Raw genomic sequence first — 20,414 nt, 5'->3', positions numbered from 1 at the left:
CGACCTACTTTTGGAGGAAATGTGGCTTTATTTACTTTACAAGATAAGCTGACTTTTTTGGAAGAAGAATGCTGAGTACTGGTGAATGTTCAAACCAATGAATACTTTATGTCGAATGTTACGATATGTCAATAGAATTGTTGAATGTGTTATTGTTGATTTATTAGTCCCCACGGACGGGGGACTTATAGGTTTGGTCATGTCCGTACGTCCGTCCGTGTGTGCGTGCGTGCGTGCGTGCGTCCGTCCGTTCACCCAGATATCTCAGAGACGCCTGGAGTGATTTCGTTCAAACTTGGTACAAGGATAGTAACCTACCTCATACAGATGCACGTCAATTTGTTTCACAATGCGATCAAATTTGGCCGTGTTAGAGGACTTTTTAGTTTTCACCTCCATTGACTCCCATGTATAAGGCAGTCTCCATAGACTCCCATGTATAAGGCAGTCCATAGACGTCCATGTATAAGGCAGTCCATAGACTCCCATGTATGAGGCAGTCCATAGACACCCATGTATAAGGCAGTCCATAGACTCCCATGTATAAGGCTAAAAAAAATAAAAAGTTAGTTTCTCATCGTATTCATATTGCAAAAAGGATGCAGTGACACAGTTTTTAGTGCCCACAGATAAAGCCCAGGGGGCTTATAGATTTGGTCATGTCTGTCCGTGAGTCCATCCGTTCACACAGATATCTCAGACACTTTGACAAAATGTCACGTGACCTTGGTGACCTTTGACCTTGAATATACATATTTGTCCGTAACTCAGTAACCACAAGTGCTAAACCTTTCCTTTAAGGTATGATGGGACACCCTATGACGCCACATATTGTACCTCACATAAATTATGCACCTATCTAATTTTGAGCAAGCCAATAGACCTAGAGGTCTGATTTTTGGTATATATGGATAACTTAGCACTACAATTTTTTGACAAAGTGTCATGTGACCTTGGTGACCTTTGACCTCAAATATACATATTTGTCCATAACTCAGTAACCACAAGTGCTACACCCTTCATATTTGGTATGATGGGACACCTTATGACGCCACATATTGTACCTCATTAATTATGTGCATATCTAATTTTGAGTGAGCCAATAGAGCCAGAGGTCTGATTTTTGGTATGTAGGGATAACTTAGCAATACAATTTTTTTACATGTCACGTGACCTCAATGACCTTTGACCTCAAATATACATATTTGTGCACAACTCAGTAACCACAAGTGCTACACCCTTCATATTTGGTATGATGGGACACCTTATGACGCCACATACTGTACCTCATTAATTACGCGCATATAATTTTGAGCGAGCCAATAGACCTAGAGGTCTGATTTTTGGTATATAGGGATAACTTAGCAATACAATTTTTTTGAGAAAGTGTCACTAGACCTTGGTGACCTTTGACCTCAAATAAACATATTCGTCCATAACTCAGCAACCACAAATGCTACACCCTTCATAGTTGGTATGATGGGACACCTTATGACGCCACATATTGTACCTCATTAATTACGCGCATATAATTTGAGCGAGCCAATAGACCTAGAGGTCTGATTTTTGGTATATAGGGATAACTTAGCAATACAATTTTTTTGAGAAAGTGTCACTAGACCTTGGTGACCTTTGACCTCAAATAAACATATTTGTCCATAACTCAGTAACCACAAATGCTACACCCTTCATAGTTGGTATGATGGGACACCTTATGACGCCACATATTGTACCTCATTAATTATGTGCATATCTAATTTTGAGCATGCCAATAGAGCCAAAGGTCTGATTTTTGGTATGTAGGGATAACTTAGCAATACAATTTTTTGACAAAATGTCACGTGACCTCAATGACCTTTGACCTCAAATATACATATTTGTCCGTAACTCAGTAACCACAAGTGCTACACTCTTCATATTTTGTATGATGGGACATGACGCCACATATTGTACCTCATTAATTATGCACCTATCTAATTTTGAGCGAGCCAATAGAGCTAGAGGTCTGATTTTTGGTATATAGGGATAACTTAGCAATACAATTTTTTTGACAAAATGTCACGTGACTTTGGTGACCTTTGACCTCAAATATACATATTTGTCCGTAACTCAGTAACCACAAATGCTACATCCTTCATATTTGGTATGATGGGACACCTTATGAAGCCACATATTGTACCTCATTAATTATGCACATATCTAATTTTGAGCGAGCCAATAGACCTAGAGGTCTGATTTTTGGTATATAGGGATAACTTAGCAATACAATTTTTTTTATAAAATGTCATGTGACCTCAGTGACCTTTGACCTCAAATATACATTTTAATGCATAACTCAGTAACCACAAGTGCTATACCCTTCATATATGGTAAGATGGGACACCTTATGACGCCACATATTGTACCTCATTAATTATGCGCATATCTAATTTTGAGCGAGCCAATAGAGCTAGATATCTGATTTATGGTATATAGGGATAACTTATCAAGACAATATTTTTTACAAAATGTCACGTGACCTCGGTGACCTTTGACCTCAAATATACATAATTGTTCATAACTCAGGAACCACAAGTGCTACACCCTTCATATTTGGTATGATGGGACACCTTATGACGCCACATATTGTACCTCATTAATTATGTGCATATCTAATTTTGAGCGAGCCAATAGATCTTGATGTATGATTTTTGGTATTTAGGGATAGACTAAATGATAGACATTGTTTGACAAAATGTCATGTGACCTCGATAACCTTTTACCTAAAATACACGATTATGTCAATAAATAACTAATCACAAGTGCTATGTCGTTTATATTTAGTAGGATGGGAGACCTTATGACAACACATGCTTTACCTCATTAATTATGTACATATATAATTGTGGGCAAGCCAATAGAGCTTGAGGTCTGAATTTTGGCATATATGGATTAATTAGCAATACAATTTTTTTTTCAAAATGTCACGTGACCTTGATGACCTTTGACCTGATTATGCATATATTTGCATAACTCAGTAACCACAAGTTCTTTACGCTTCAATTTTGATAGGATAATAGACCTTAAGATGTAACATCTTGTACCTCATTTATTATGCGCATATGTATTTCTTGGCTGGCCAATACAGCTAGAGGTCTGATCTTTTTTCCCGATTTAGAACCATAACTTAGACATGCCTCTTGTTTCAAATTTGGAACAATGACATAGTCCTATGTGCCCATTCATCTGAACATATACACTCCAGTGATACTTGTTAATGACCACATTTCCCTGCCCCATCAAGACTAATACTCGTATTACAAGTGGGGACTATGTCATTGTCAATGACTTGTCAATAAAGTGTATGGTATATCCACCTACATTACCATTGAGCTGATTTACTCCAAGAAATGAAAATCTCTCTCTCTCTCTCTCTCTCTCTCTCTCTCTCTCTCTCTCTCTCTCTCTCTCTCTCTCTCTCTCTCTCTCTCTCTCTCTCTCTCTCTCTCTCTCTCTCGTCATTTATTAGTATTTGAGGTGTTTTCTTGCAGTTTATCTATTATTGAAGATACGCGTATTATTTGTCAAAAGTGGTAGCATTTCAATTTGCACCGGTATAAAATGGACAAAGTTAAAGTCTCAACTCAGCGGGATTGCTCATCGGGGGCACATACCAAGAAAAATAAATTTTACAGGGGCGTAGGTTTGTAGCAAAATCTCATAGTATAATTTTCATGTAAGGTGTACTGGCCATTTAAGTCTTGAATCAGATACTATTTGTACCTTAGGAGCAAAATTTAAGTCTGTAACGGTTGGAATTATACTTTTATGCCCCGTGTAAACACCAGCACTTTTGAAAGACAACGCAAAACTGTTTGTGTTTGTGGGTACTATGGAAACGTAGAACGTTCTTTGTCCAATAAACCCTGAAGAAAAATCACATTACGTACTCTGTTAGAATGAAGAACAAAATATGCCGACCAGAAATTTAGGATAAATGCACGTAAGAATGATATGGCGTGTATTTTTCAGGAAAATTAAAGAACACAGTATGAATGATGTGTTTGGCATATTACGAATTCACTTTGACATGCATACATTTCTTAGAGAAAGTATTTCACGCGAAGGCGAGTTTAGTCCCATAATTTCAAACATTCTATCGTCATTAGCTGTTTGATGACCCCTTGACGGATATGTTACACTAAGTTGAGGTCGCAATTCGTGCAAAGATTCTTACTCAACTAATTTTCCAGTCATTACATATTACTTGCCATCATTATATAGAACCTCTCTGTGACCGCAATTTTTCGTGGCTCACATCTAAAGGAATTCAAAATTACGTTTGCTGCGAAATCTACTTTCTTGAGTTTGTTACTCGTAATCAAATTCTCTGTCCCAGTTTTTTGTTCTCATGAGAACCTTTCCCTGCTCTCCCAGTTTCTTTTTAAGAACCACGCTTCAATTCAGCACATTCAATTCCATAATTAACACCATTAGGTACCACGTGTGTTATAGAAAGTATCATTTTTATTATCTCCTCTTAACGAAATAGACAACACACTACTCAAAACGAAATAAATATATAAAGCTACGCTACTTCGAGAGTTAAGTGGTACCGACATCCTCAGATATCATAAACCGAGAAGCACATTTCTAGAGAACAATACAAGCAACACGATTGAAACTAATTTAGGAGAATTGGTTCTTTATATTTTTCAAATTTCTCAAAAGTGTTGGGTGCCTTAAAACTGGATGTTGCAATATTGCAAATTATTCATAAAAAATTGTTTAATGTAAAAAGAAAAGCAGACAGGCTCACATTTGAAGATTCAAGCGACATTAGTTCATTATCAAATTATCCCACATTAGTTCCAATCATGTTAAGCCTATTTTAAGGTAGAATGCACCTCGAGGACAAATATTCGGACTCTCAAATCTTTAAATTCTTTTCTGGCCTACCGCATGAGGGAATCATTTTAAAGTTCTCTGACTGAGAAAAATTTTTACCAATTTAGTTTTTAAAAAAATAGAAAATTTATCTTTCTCCACAGAGTTAACACAGGGATGGCAGCCATTTTGAATTTTAAATATCGGTAAATGTTACGCATTTGTTTTCCTAGTACAAAACTTTGGACGGCGAGCCCTGATTTTGAATTATTGATTTCGTAAGAGAATGATTGAAAGTTCCATTGACCAAAGATTTTGCAAAAGTTTAAGAATGTCACTTTCGAGGCGCATACTACCTTTTACACCCATTTCCAGCAGTAGTAACTTTGAGCCCAGTTGGATATAATTGAACTGACGTGAACTCAACATTTGCATATTTTCTACCTTTAATGAAATGTATTTTTTGGGTATATTATTGATGAACGTTTGTCTATGTTCGAGGAATGCTGTCTCCGTCTAAGTTATCTATGCCGCGCCAAGCGTTGGTGGTTTTCATCTGCAGTATACTGACAGACTTTAAATAACTATTTTTCAAAAAATGATATTTGTGGTTATGAATGTTCTGAAAGCATTTCTTTAACTTAACCATCTTCTTATAGCATCTTAATTACATTGATATTACCACTAAAATATCCAAGTACTGCACCATGAAATACAAAAGAAGTGTCCCTTACTCTAAATCACCCAGCGTTGAGGACATAATTGAACTTTAGAATAACTCCCGGGATTCAACTGTGATGGCATTGGAGAACGTTCGCATGAAGGTATATCATGTTAAGGTAGTATGCGCCTCGAAAATGACGTAAACTTTGTCTCAAAATTTCCTCAATGAAACTTTCATGAACCATTCTATTACCAAATCAAGTATAAAAATCCACCGTGCGAAGTGTGGTACTAGGAAAACAAATTATCTAACATTTACCTATGTTTGACATTCAAAATGGTCGCCATCCGTGTGTTCACTCTCGGGGGGGGGGGAAATAATTTTTCGATTTTTGAAAAACTAAGAAGTGAGAATTTTCTCAGACGAAGAGATTTAAATGAGCCCAAAGATGGCGGTAGACCAGAAAAGTATTGAAACACATGAGAGCCCGAACATCTATCCTCTAGGCGCATTGTAACTTAACAAAAAAATTGACTAAACTTCAAATCGAACTTTTCAGTATCTACGAAACAAAAACAAAACTGCTAATGATTAATGGAGCTCTGCAAAGAAATATGTCTCGTAGAGAAAGATTTCATAGAGGAAGACTACAAATTCAGTTGTGATGGAAAGTTTCAGCGGCTTAAAATAAACGTGTCAGATTATTATGACATTAATTTAATTTAATATAGGTGTGTATGTAAATTCGATGAAACAAACAATGGTGTTGTCATTGACCAAAGGCGTGCATGGAATGTCGATGAAAGACCACTTATACTTGATACATGGTACTTTTAAAACGTACAAAATCTCTGTGCACTTGATTATAGTGATTTCACAAAGCTGATTTTATAGGTATGTAACAGTTTCAGTGCAGATCTGTATCAGGTATCATGGTTGGAAGTCGCTTGATGGCCTTGACGAAAATGTTCGTGACTTTGAAATGTACTCCTTTTGTGGCACACCCTTGTATAGTCGGCTGAAGCAATACATACATGCAAGATACTGGCCGTGATCTTTCGTTTCTAGTACACATACATGACAGTATCAAATTCTTCTCTTCTAGCTATTTCTTTTCGCCTGCATGTGTTGCCGCTAAAACAAATTTACGCTAAATCCTTGCAAATCTCTAAGTATCCCGTGAATGTAAGACTAAAGTGAAAGCAAACTCAAAATTAATCAAATCGATATCAAAACATTTCTGTAATACACCCTATGGTGGCGCACAACACATAACAGCTACAAGTATGTCGGCGACCTTGCCTGAAAGTCGCATTTTGCGCGTTATTTGCATAATTTTTGTGGTGGTGTAATTGACCCCAATAATGTCTTGCATTGTATGTTAGTTCCAATAGTAAATCTAAATTTTTCAAAATACTAGCTTAGAGGGAGTAAGGGGCGGGGATGCAGCCGAGTGGTTTTTGATCCACTGACTTCTTTACTACGTGAGTGGGTAGTGGAGGTTGCGAGTTCAAATCCGATAGGAAATTGAATTATGTCGAAATTAGTACTGTAAGAAATATTCCCGCCCTCCTTACTAATATTGTCACTCAAGGTGGCAGTGGCTACCAAAATGTTTATTTTTGTGTGTTACTAATAGATGCAGGAGGAAGAACCGTACTGCGTACGGTTTGCAGTAAATCAAGTGATAACCACGCCAGGCGCCCTAGCTTTATCTCTCATGTTAAAACAAACTGCCAATATTTACAGCGTATCTACAAACACACAATGTATGAAAAAAATTTGTGACGTACAACACTAGTATATATAAAAGATGTGTCAAGTTTGTCGATGGAATAATACTTTGTCCTCCCGAATGCTAAAACCCAAATTGCTTCTATCTTTGCCACCAAATCCTTCATTTTGCACACCTGTTTGGTTATATATTTAGGTGACGTATTATGCGCGCAATTTTGGAGTTAGAGAACTTTTTCTCCGATATGTTCAGCTCAACAACGGCACCGTTGTCTTTGGTCTCTGGCTTATTTTATTTAGAAGTACTAAATATTTCCGTCAGCTTATTGCGCTTTAAGACAATAGTTTCTCCGTCGGGTAAAACGATGCACCTTGACTATTGTTCTTCTTGTGCACGTGAATTGAGCCGCGTCGAGTAACACTCGCTCACTTTGTTGAGTGCGCATGTGTGAGCGCGCAGACCGACGTCAGAACATTTGAGTGATCCCTTAATCGAGTCATATATTTTTGTCAATTCCATGATAGAAGACTTTCAGTGTCTGCTTGACCACGCGTCATAACTAGGGCCATTCTGTCCTTAGACACGATCACTCATTGACTCATTATTAAGGGCGATGAAGTCACTCTTTGCGTTGTCGTTCATGTTTCTCTTTGTGTAACAGTTTCCAAAATGTTAGCAAAATAGCCACCGGGCTCCTCTTGCAACAACATGACAGTGGTCGACAACCCAATACCTTTCTCAAAGTACTATGGCAAGGTTATCCATCGTATAGTTCTTTATACGGTCTGCGCAGTATGTCGACCTCCATGCCTGTCGTTTGCGGATTGTTCCTGCAAACATTTCATTGTTTCATTTGTTGAAATTTAACAATTTCCTTTTACACACCGACGACTGCATCTATCGGTAACTGGAAGGAGCGTTCTGGTTTTCGTATCATGTTTACGCGTTTCACCTGCGCCTTTTGATTGGTTAGCGGTCCGCGCGGATTTACACCGGGAGGAGACCGAACGCTCTCGCGCGAGGGCAGTATCACTCCGCTAGAGCTGCGGTGCTTTTTTGAGCGTACGGATCAGCCTTAAAGGCAACTCAGGTCTCTAAATTGAAAACAAAATGTACTCTTTTCTCGCTGAAACTGCAGAAAAAGTGATGCTGACTAATTATGCAGTATCCTTTGAATGCGAAATTACTTATGTCACATCATAAAACGTGATGCCGACTCCATTCTTTGTTCTTATAGAATAGGCCAAGCTAGATTATTATGAGCTAGCCTAACGATAGCTCATGCTCTATTTCATGTGAGCACACATTACTCGAATCTCCTGGATCTTGGAGCAGCAAAACCAATGACGTAATCAAAGTCGATATGAAGAAAAGGTACATGAGTGCCTTATCGAGGATAGCGGCCACGCAGCACCATTGTTCTCGAATTAATGTTTTCCTGTCATTCTTCCTTTGTATAGTCTTCAGGTGTTTGAAAATCTGGTCGACGTAGTGTTCGATCTTCCCGAATCTGCCGTCGCCGTCGTCGCTGTCGTCGTACATTTCGCGCATGCTGTGCATCGACATGGTGTGCCTGCCGCCTCCGATCGACCCCTTGATGCCGTGAACACTGTTCTCCCGGAGCTGGGGAATGGGTGAGTGCTTCAGGTTGTTGACGATCGGCCTAGTGTCCTTGTGTAGCTTATTGCCCATCTCCCCGTTGTCCTTGGCGCACTTCCCCATACACACTAGAAAGGCGACGTACTTTAATACAATTACGTTTATCCATTTCGGAACTTCACGTTTGCAACCGTGGACGTTCAACACGGCCACGTTCATGCCGGTAGACAGAGATATCAAGCACATTGTCGCCAAGTAATATTGTCCTGTAAAAGATAAATGAAAAAAATAAATAGACAATGACTAAAAGGTGTTACTTCTTATACTCTCTCTCTCTCTCTCTCTCTCTCTCTCTCTCTCTCTCTCTCTCTCTCTCTCTCTCTCTCTCATCTCAGACGTACTGTATACGGAAACCTTCACTGGCTGAATATATATTTCAGACCGATCATAGTCTTCGGATAACAGTAACATTAAGCAATCATAATATACTAAAATCAGTGCCACTGGACAGGATTAAGCTCAAATCTTGCTAATAATTATATGCGGCTGTCTGGTATTTTCATAGTGAACAATCTAAACTCGAAATAAAAATAGACTACAGAAACTTTTATAATGCCCCGAATATACACACAGATTATAAAATGGAGATGTGAATACATGATGTTTCTCTGTTTCTATATGGTGATGTAAGAACGCTAAGACGAAGGATGAAAAAAAAACTATAGCAACCATTTTATGATTCACATCGTAAAAAATCTTTTAGATCATTGCGGCGGTGACGTCGAAAATTGACGTTTACTGTTTCCCTGTAGTCTCGGGAATGGTTCGAAGAAAGCGACTCAGAAATATAAATGAAGAGTGTGTTATCCCCTGATAGCTGCACAATGTTTCGTTGCCCATCAAATGCGAATCCCCGGAGAAGCCGTAAAGTGACGGATTATGGCTGTGTTTTGCAGGTTACATATTTTGCGGCATAGATGTAAATTTAATCGCCATCTACTGACACGCAAACGGAGCAAATGACGTATTGAAATCCCGTTCTGATCTTCAGAGGGCGTGTTTTCGTATCTCTGTTGACAGAAAGACTAATCGTCACTTCGGGGGTATTATTGAACGTTTTGCGATGAAATTGCTTGATTTGAATTTCAAGAGCGCAAGAAATTTTGAATACAAGACGTCGACGGACATGCGAATACACCTTAAAGGGAGAAATCGAGGGAACTTGGAATAGCAAAATGACGGTTCAAATAATATGATGTGCGTAAAGAGTGTTAAGTTTTCAGGCAAACAAGACATCTAAGGTGAAGACAATTTCACTGATATCAACCTGGCTACAGAGATGCACATGGATTAATCATCAAAGATCGGCATACATCATGCTACTTGTGCAATGTATGAAAACGTCGATGAGTTAGTCTTTACATATGACCTCGCAATAATGGAAAATTATCTTGAATTCTTTATTTATATATATATATATATATATATATATATATATATATATATATATATCCTTTGTAGCCAAAGTGTTTTGAAATCTGATTTTGTATTAGTACTAAAATAGTTTTGCCTTTCAAAGTAAAAGCCCTTCATTGGAAAAGAACATTAGTTCGTTTTACAGATTGAGATAGTGGCTTGGAAAGACGGGACAGGTTGATATTATGAAACTAAAAACAATAAGCTATGAACAGTTTATTCGGTTAATAGGACAGGTCGATATTTTGTACCTCTTGTGTTTGTTCCGTATGACCCAAGGGAAAGGCAAAATTTAGTTACGAGTTAACGACATCTGGAAGCTTACAAATAGCTTCCGGAAACAGCTTGAAATGTTTATGGTCGTCAACTCCAAGTTTAAAATGGAGGACATTGGGTTATCGGAAACATACTCTCAATGTAAAGCGTTGTTGATAGATTGTAAGCATATGCTCGACAATTCAGAACATCCTTAATTTACCTATGAGCGGAATCTCTTCGGATGTCCTCGGCATCATTTCCGCCACCAGGAGAAGAAAGACGGTCAGCGACAAGATCAAGGTGACACTTATGGAGGCCTTGACCACGCCCACACTATAAGGCATGAAGAACCCAGTCAGCGCCAAGGCGCACAACAGCACGCAGGGAATGATGAGGTTGTAGATGTAGTACATGGGTTTGCGCCGGAGACACAGCGAGAACGTGACATCAATGTACCTCTCCGGGCAACACTCGTAGAACAATACATGCCGGTCTGTCTGAGCGTGGACCAGCGCCCACTGCTCGTTCCTCACGTACTCGTGCAAGTCCGGCTCGGTGCTGGAGTTGGTCAAGTTGATTTGAAAGCTGTCGTAAGTCCAGGAGCCGAACTTCATCCTGCAGGCCTGCACATCGAATGGGAAGTACTTGACATAGATTTTGCATGTGCTCTTCAGCAGGGTGGGTTTGGACCTAAGGCGCACGTGACCATCCGATTCAACTACGGCGTTGGACGCGGTGTTGTTTTCCGCCACATAGTCGTGCGAGTCAGCGCTGCAAAATCACAAACAAAAACGAGTTCTGACAACGTAAAACAGTGACGGTACAACAGCATAGTTCAACACTTGTAATCAATATTCTATATCAAATTTAAGTTAAAATTGCACCACAGAAGCCCTGTTCATCGTGTAACAAAACGTAATTTCGGAAACCACCGACGTGAAGTTAATAAACGGTTATTTTTTTGGATGATCAAAGCGTAAGTTTGAATTGTCCTTGTGCCAAGATCCCAAAGTGTACAATTCACGAATATAATCTGAACTTAACTCAAAAAATATTTAGATTTCTCAAAGTGGAGAATGCTAGTATTTCAATGTTTAGATTACCATTTCCATGTCGCTCTGATCTAAACTGGCGGGTAAAAATGCAATAAACATATTTACACAACTTTCTACCTACGCTTCTGTAGTCATCCGTGCGTGAGAGAAAGGCGGTGATCAAGTTTAAAAGTTTACAGCGCCCTCTCTAGTCACATTGCAACAAAAATGGCGGATATCTCCTCGATCACAGGATACCAGTTTTTGTTTATCAGCAGTGACATTTTCAGCATTTGGGACCATTTCTTCTTTATCTCCTCTAAATATTTTAGCCGTACATTTTTAGCGTTCTAAACAGAAAATGCTGTGGTTGTTTACTTAAAACTTACTTGTTGTAAAGGGTAATATCTGGCAACCACAACTCGGTAGCCGGAATTCGTATCTCAGAGAGGCCGTCGTAGTCATCAGGATCCCACACTACAATTTCGTCCCACCATTCCTACAACATTAAAAATGTAAACCAAATATGATGCAGTTTCTGTGCCAATATTTCATGGAGATACAAAACTACAACTCTGCTGGATCTGGTTGCAGGATCAAAAACCATGCATTTTGGCTGAAGTTGCAAGGGTAAGCAAAAACTTGACAAAAGAGAATCCTTCCAACTTTGATCTGTGCAGATAGTGATTATAGTATTTTTGCGAAAATCTGTTCCACGTAAGTCTGTCCCACATGTCAAGTGTAAGATGACCAAAATAGCCGCGTAGTCCCAGATTTAGTTTTCCTATGGATTTTTTGAAAAAGTGAGTGGAGAGAGTTTAGGGTCGTCTTGTCATCTTTTTGTGATTTTGTAGGAAGGCTTCATATCGGCAGCATGACTGACAGTGTGCGAGCTGAGAGGTTTACATTGGCCGCAGCGCATCAAAGATTAATCGGTTACGGTATTTTTAAAAGGGAGGTAATAGACTAGCGCCTTTGAAAGTAGGGGGATTGGCATATTAATACTGATATTACTCCCGCTAGACTGGCATGTTCCTTTAAACAACTTGATTATCCTATTTTCAGTTCTTCACAGCACCCGGGGGAGTCAGCTTACGAACACGCGAAAAACACAGGACGCGTGCGTTGAAATATAACTGGCAATCAAAGCATTAGGGGAACTGTTACTCCCCTCGGGATGACAACCGAGTTTGATATGACTACTCAAGTAGTTACTTTAACTAGGATGGTTAAAACTTGCAGATCATAATAACTGCTCGTAGGACGGGCACAGGGGTATAATTAACTCGTGTTTACACAAAATATACACGTCTAACAGACTTCTGTGATTTGCTTGAGGCAGAATGTGACATGCGTAAACTTGCAAAAGTGAATGACCAGCCCGTGTCGGTGTGGTACCTAACTTGCCCGAGGAGGCGTCATGAAATTGTCAGCCGTCATCGCACTTTCATTATGTTAATTTCCCAGCTTGCAGCTTGCCAATCCAAGTTTAGCGCGCCGTATTCAAAACAGTTCATAAGCGCAAACTTCTTGGGTCACTCGAGAACCAAAACGTCAAACACCACCCTACTTCTGTGTTTGTCTTCTTTAAGACAAGTTTTGCATAGTTTGAGGAATCAGGAACATTTTTACATTGTATCCAATTGCCGTGCATTCAGGGGCATATACATCGTTTTCACCAAGTGCAACGTCTGCAGCGAAACCGTGTTGGTACCGCATGATACTCAGGAATCTACCAAAATTACTGGATATGAATTTATTTACTAATGGACTTCTATGGAAACCAGCCGAAATATTCCACCAAACTTATTGCTATCGGTGTAATGCACAATGAAAGAATGGGTACCCACTCTGATAGTACTCTACCGGTATGTATGAACGTAGGTAAATTACAAGGGTCACATCTCACATTGTAAACAAAGGGTGGCTACTTTTTTCTGTCGCCTCCTATTTATTAGATTCAGATACCGAAAATACACAATTCATACGACGTAAAACAGTTGGAAGATTTTACCTGCTCTGTCCACGCGTTGATCTTCAATATTTGGTTTCTTTCATCCTGTAAGAGAAAATAATACAGCGGTATATATATACATATAAGTATGTAATGCTTACATTATTTACATAGGTCGTTTTGCAGTATTAATAGTCAGTATAGACATATCTCGAAGACATACTTTAAAAACAGACTTATGGAGAGAGCGCAATAAACATCATTGGACCTTACAATGACCAAATCGCCGATTGCCATAACAACACTTCTACTTGAGCGATATTAATTGCACAAAGAAGGGTTGTCATTTCCCGAGGTGGCAGCGATTTATTTTCGTTTCTTACTTACGCGAGAGTCAAAAACACAAATTAATGGCCGAGGTGCCTGTGTCTCAGCGGAGATGCTTCGCTTGATTGTCATCGCTACCAATCTAAAGGCATTTTAAACCTCCCACAAATATTGCTGTCTGGCGCGTTTTTCCCTGTGGCGTTTGCTAATGATCTCGGAACGCCATTACCGTTTGGCCAGGTCAAGTAGCATCCGAGTCGACGTCAGGGGACTTTGTCCAGCCTGTTTAATGTCCTTTCGATGTCCCAACTGAGTAGTCATCAAAGCAATTACGATGTCTGCAGATTGCTTTGGTTGGTTCGGTAAAATTGTGGTTTGTCAAACACTTCGGCATCGGGACCTCAAAAACCACAGCATGTAAGTTGCATTTTATTGACCACCTATATGACATTGCATCATGGTATACTGGTGGCTTTAAATCCACAAATTTGAACAGCCAAGAAATCAACCTAGTGTGTACAAAATTACAACAGCCTTTCACTTTAGAGGGAAAATTATGTGTTTTAATTTTTCAAAGTTAATGTTCAATTTTGAACACAACGTACCACAAAATACCTGATTATGTAGCGTTCACAAAAATGACGTTTGCTTTGCGGTTGTACGCGCCTCTAAATTGAAAGATATAAACTTTCGCACAATCTTTAACAAGGAAACATGAAGCCTTTCCCTTCCGAAATCAAGAATAAAATCAGCGATGACCATGTAAAATTTCGTACTAGGGAAACAAATTACTTAAAATTACCGAGATTCGAAAATTCAAAATGGCCGACATCCCCGTGTTGAATCAATGGAGAAACATGAAATTTTTGATTAAGTAAAGTACGAGAGTGAAGCGTCACTTACTCCACATGCTTTGAAATGAGCCTTCTTAAAGGTATACTGTCACCTGTTCCAATTTTGCCTCAGTTACCATGGAAAGAGAAAATCTAACCAATCACAGATTTTAAGCGAGTGGCCGCTTTTTAAAAACAGCGCCCCCACATGGGCATTTTGAATACCAAGGAACGCCCCTTACCATAAATGGGTATATTTAGATTACAGGAGACTGTATACCTTTAATTGGTAGACCTGAAAAGTACTGTAAAAATTTGAGTCTGAGTATCTTTCTCTGACGCGCATTCTACCTCAAGGCGCACTCATTTGAGAACATCATTGATCAGAGCCGTATTACGTATACAGTAATTGCAAACGCTACATTAAGTTTGAACTTTATTGTTAGTAGGACGCTAGCGCAACATCTGCGTGTTCACTCCATTTGTCATTTCCAAATGACCATGATTACAACGATGCTATTCTTTGTACATAGTTATTCATGTTCTGTAGGTTTATCCTCAAAACAACGTTCGTATAATCTAAATTGCCGAGTTTAAGTAGATACAGTGATTCGGAGCATTTACAGGGAAATGGATTACTTTTTTTATCTATTTGTCGTGTACTCTTCCTTTTGCAATGGTAATGATGATAGCAGTGATGTAAGCAAGGGCTCTTTTTTACTATTTTTGAAAGGTCCAGCGGTTTGTCCATGGCGATGGTGGTTGTGATTAGATGATGACGACGATGACGATGATGATGATGATGATGATGATGATGATGGTGATAATGATGATGATGATGATTATGATTATGCCGACGATGATGCCAAAACTGGACTTGCTTTGACTGTCAATAGTGACCCCGCTACCCATGGAAAAAGTGTAAACGTAGAGGACGGTAGACGAGACAACATTTATAGTGGTAATACAAAGTAACCCCTGATTATTATTCTTGATTATAAAAGAGAATGGTTTAAGATTTACTTGTGTAAAATTTGAGCGATAATTTAAAACACTATGTTTACACGCACATACTATAATTAAGTTTCAATGTCCAAAAAAGTGTTGGCGTGTACAGTTGAAGCTATTGCCCCCCCCGGGGGGGGGAGGCGGTTCAAAAATCTAATATGATACAAATGCCATTTTGACGAAATAACATTGGCAAAAGAATCATGTTACTCACCATGTCAGATATCTGGTTGATTTTGATGTTGAAGTACACCGTGATGGGATGCGAAAAGTTTTTCACGGGTCGGACCTTTCTATTGTAATTGGCAAAGAGATCTTCGTATAGCTTTTGCTCACTACCAACGGTAAGGCCTAGATAAAATAACAAAAACATTATGTTAGAAAGAAAATGCTACTGGCCTAAGTTTTATTATCATAAGGTTTACAGAGGAAAAATTTTAAAAATGAACTTGTAGATACCGAGGACGCTGTAGAATTAAGCATTGACATTGCCGGTATTATATAGATTCGTTCATTTTCATGAAATGATTACATACTCAAAAAGTCAACCAATATCTTCAATATCTGTCCCACAATTTATCGTTACCATAGCCCATGTTTGACTATCACTCAACATGTAGAGTTCGCGCCATTTATTCATGTATTTCGCGAATAATTTGGACTCAACGAATCATAAAGAAGGAGCTTTGGGTACCAGGTCACTGTTGGTGGCTACATACGTTGTAACGTATACGTATACGAAGTTTCGTTGCTTCGGGAAATAAGGACATTAACATTTTGCACCCTATATAAGTTTAAGGTAACTTTCACGACGAGTTATTCACTCCCCGGCTAATTCGATGCTGAGTGGGATATCGGAACGGTGAGACGCCATGATGCAATTTCTCTACCTTTTCTTCAATTAGCGATGCGTTTGCACGATCCTATTCAGAGAGCATTTGAAGAGCACTTCATTTCAAATATTACACAGACGTTTTACCAGTTCGATTCAATTGTTCTTCTTTGGAGCCACAAGGCGACACTCTCGAGCTGAGCCGTATTGATGAAAATATAAGCTATTGCGCGTTGTATGCTACATGTCGTAAATATAACAGAAGTCGGCAAGATTTTTCCTTGATTCAATTGTGCCGAACGTTATTTTTCCATTTCCTTCCCACAAGGTGGTGGTCTGTTCATGACTAGAAGTACTTATAGCTAATTCTGTGGCAGAAGATATTAGGCGTATTATTAAAACCTATGATAAAAGGTTCCCCAATTGCTCAAAATAACAGTGTAATAACACACCATCTTATATATATATATATATATATATATATATATATATATATATATATATATATATATATATATATATATATATATATATATATATATATATATATATATATATAAGAATGGATGGATTGAAACACACTTCCACACCTGGTTGTTCCGATCATGACGTACAATATATATATATATATATATATATATATATATATATATATATATATATATATATATATATATAAACAGATTACTTCAAGTACAAAGTAATGAAATCTATTACTTAAGTTTCATGCATCTTGCAATCCACTATCTAAGGATTGCAAGATGCATGAAACTTAAGTAATAGATTTCATTACTTTGTACTTGAAGTAATCTGTTTATTTATAACGCTCTGCTTTTTGCATTGAGCACTGTAATTTCCCTCAAGGACATCTGTATACTTCGAGATATATATATATTATATATATATATATAATATATTATATATATATATATATATATATATATATATATATATATATATATATATATATATATATATATATATATATATATTTCTATCTCTGGCATCATTTGATTACAAAAGTCTGGACGCCATGATCTCGAGAAAGGACAACGTTCAGTCGATAAATTTTGACGCCATAGGTTTTTGATAAGGGTATATACATACACATTTTTACCAATGTCAACAAGAGACTTCGAGCCATAACTTTGTTTTACAGTCTCATGCCAATGTACGTCGTTAAACTATTCCGACCAGAATGAAAGTTCGAAAATTAATGATTTTACTCGCAATTTACCTGACCCACTCATGTTTTGCCAACACGAAATTTAGAGCTCATAGTATCGACTCACGGTTCTTTTGAAAGTACGGCGAAACAATCCAAGAGACCGGGCAGGCCTTTAATTATCCGCTTGCAGCGTTTGACGTGCGATAAAACACCAATCCGTCGGGGAAAATGTGTTCCACAACATTGCCAGTTTATCTAAGGGAAGACATTAATAACCCGTGTCACTATCATCTCAGGAGATTAGTCAAACTCACTTCAACTATAGCTCACCATGATTTCCGCGCATCTGTCGGTACTTTAGTTCTAAATTAATCTCTCCTAGCCGAACCTCTCGAAAAAGCGGTCGATGTTTTGCCTCGCGCCGTTAGACGGTAATTAGACCCGATGCACGGCAAGGTTGACTGAGCTGCTGAGCGCAAATTCTAAATGGGGGCGAAATGCCCAAGGCGACCGGCTCGTTATTGAATATCATGTTTGGCGGGGTGCCTAACAGTGATAGTATTTTGGGGGTGAACCAATAACTGACGACCAAGAAAGGTCGGGATAAATGTGTTTTCGCGCTGAACTGTGCTGCGATGTCAATCTTAGCGCAGCACCATTCCGTTGTAGAGGCACGTGTGTCATCTCCACTGGGTTGACAAAGGAGCGCAAATATGAAAATGAAAATGGAAGGCCTGGGCAAGTGAAAGGAAAATATGGCGAAACCAAACGGACACCAAAGACTGCCTGTTTGAAAATTTGCCTCTGGATATATTAAGCAGCGAATTTTACATCACTGTTACAAAAGAAATTTGAAAAACACAAAAAAAATATTTGACGATCTGAAGCAACATGACTTACTATTGCTGTTGAAAATAAATCGATATATTTTGCAGTTGATATTAATACAGAATCGTGCAGCGTGGTACCTACATAACAATGTCATAATTGGAAAAGTCTTTTTTGGAAATAAACTGTTCATCAAATACAACTGTTTACTCACTAAAGATAAAAGCCTGGCCGTCCATCTTTACACTGGACTGGTTCCATACGGTTAATGATCGTTAAAGTGGCCTGAACTCTAACTGCACTTAAATATATATATATATATATATATATATATATATATATATATATATATATATATATATATATATATATATATATATATATATATATATAATATATATATATATATATATATATATATATATATATAGTGCGTAGCAAAGTGCCATTTTATGTTTCCCCGGCTCAATTGATTGGAAGATCATATTCACTGACAAGGCAAACAAAGCCTAACTTCATGAGACTGTTAAGAGGCGGGACGTCGGGAAATCTTTCAACGAAGCCCGTTCTGCGATTTGCATTTCGATGGTCACGTCATCCACCTTATCGAAATGGGGACTGCCCGCGCAAACGACCTGACGGTAATGTTCGATAATGATTAACGCGCCTTCCTGATAACGCGCGCTCTTTGGCTAAACACACACGTAATTCGACAATCGCCGCCATACTTTAACGCAGGGCGTCGCAAGGCTTTCAAAGCCATCGGGCGTGAATCAAGAAGAAACTCGTTTGCGACCGTACGGAGAAGTTAATCTCCCAGATAGTCGATAGGATATAAAATCTTAGTAGTTGCTCGTTACATCTGCTGAAGATTTTGTGATATTGGTCGTCAGGTTACATAACATATCAAATATAAGGGCTGTATCGTCAAATGTTCTCTTGGCTTACAAAATGCCATGTTTTCTTCAAACTCACTCACATGATATAAATATATATATATATATATATATATATATATATATATTATATATATATATATATATATATATATATATGTAGCTTTGCAAATACTAGTGCCGCCATTATACTCCCTGTCATTGTAGTCATTTGTATAACGTGCTGCCCCTTTCAAATGCAAAACTACCAGATATGGACAACGATAAGGCAATCAAGATAAAAAAAATGTCTAATTTAAACAAAACTCTCATCTGCTTTGATACGACAAAATGATGTCCCTGGACAGCTCCTTCTAAAATTAGACGACTGCAAATTGTGACCCGGAATTGAAATGATAATTTTACACGTTGGTTTTGATGATTGTGGCTGGCAATGGGATATGTAATGACATTTGGCAAGCATTCTTTCCTTACTGATGAGTCAGGTGGACTAATGGGCGTTGAGGGAGATTTCGCTCCATGATTGAGTGGGCGGCAAAAATCGGTCCATGATGCAATCGTAATGTGGCGAGCCTAGGGTTCTCTGGTGTGTAGATAAGAGTGATACAGATATTTTTGCCAAAACATTTTGACACAATGCCTAAAAAGCACAACTTGCACGTTTTTTCCTCGCTGCAGAGCGCTCTCTGTGTCGTACAATTGGCTCCTTCGCGCCAAAACAAAATGACTGTTTTTGCTGTACAACTTACTTAATTGGTTATCTTTAAATCGTTAATGCTGGACACCCAATTTACAAAGCTCTTCATCGCTATAAATGCAATGCTTAATTTGGAGTGGATTGCTTGATGCGAACACACATTACAGTTCAAGAATCATTGAGGTGGTCGTTGTCTCTGACGTCACTGGTGCATGTAGTCAGCACTCAGAAAATAGTGA

At 38.4% G+C, this 20,414-nt stretch overlaps 1 protein-coding gene across 2 annotated transcripts in view; it reads right to left on the bottom strand.

The window, feature by feature from the left end:
* Positions 1–4,488: 4,488 nt before the first annotated feature.
* LOC139142501 (neuronal acetylcholine receptor subunit alpha-10-like) overlaps positions 4,489–20,414 on the bottom strand; it is a 101,207-nt gene continuing 85,281 nt past the window's right edge. For both annotated transcript variants that reach the window (XM_070712454.1, XM_070712455.1), the window contains exons 2-6: positions 15,969–16,105; positions 13,647–13,691; positions 12,022–12,131; positions 10,819–11,369; positions 4,489–9,130 (exon numbers count right to left, since the gene is read on the bottom strand). In XM_070712454.1, the coding sequence (XP_070568555.1) occupies positions 8,529–9,130; positions 10,819–11,369; positions 12,022–12,131; positions 13,647–13,691; positions 15,969–16,105 (1,445 nt within the window). In that variant the 3' untranslated portion in view covers positions 4,489–8,528. The remainder of the gene's footprint in view (positions 9,131–10,818; positions 11,370–12,021; positions 12,132–13,646; positions 13,692–15,968; positions 16,106–20,414) is intronic.

Source organism: Ptychodera flava, chromosome 10 (assembly GCF_041260155.1).
Source record: "Ptychodera flava strain L36383 chromosome 10, AS_Pfla_20210202, whole genome shotgun sequence".
NCBI lineage: Eukaryota > Metazoa > Hemichordata > Enteropneusta > Ptychoderidae > Ptychodera > Ptychodera flava.
This window is presented reverse-complemented; position numbering and strand designations above follow the sequence as displayed.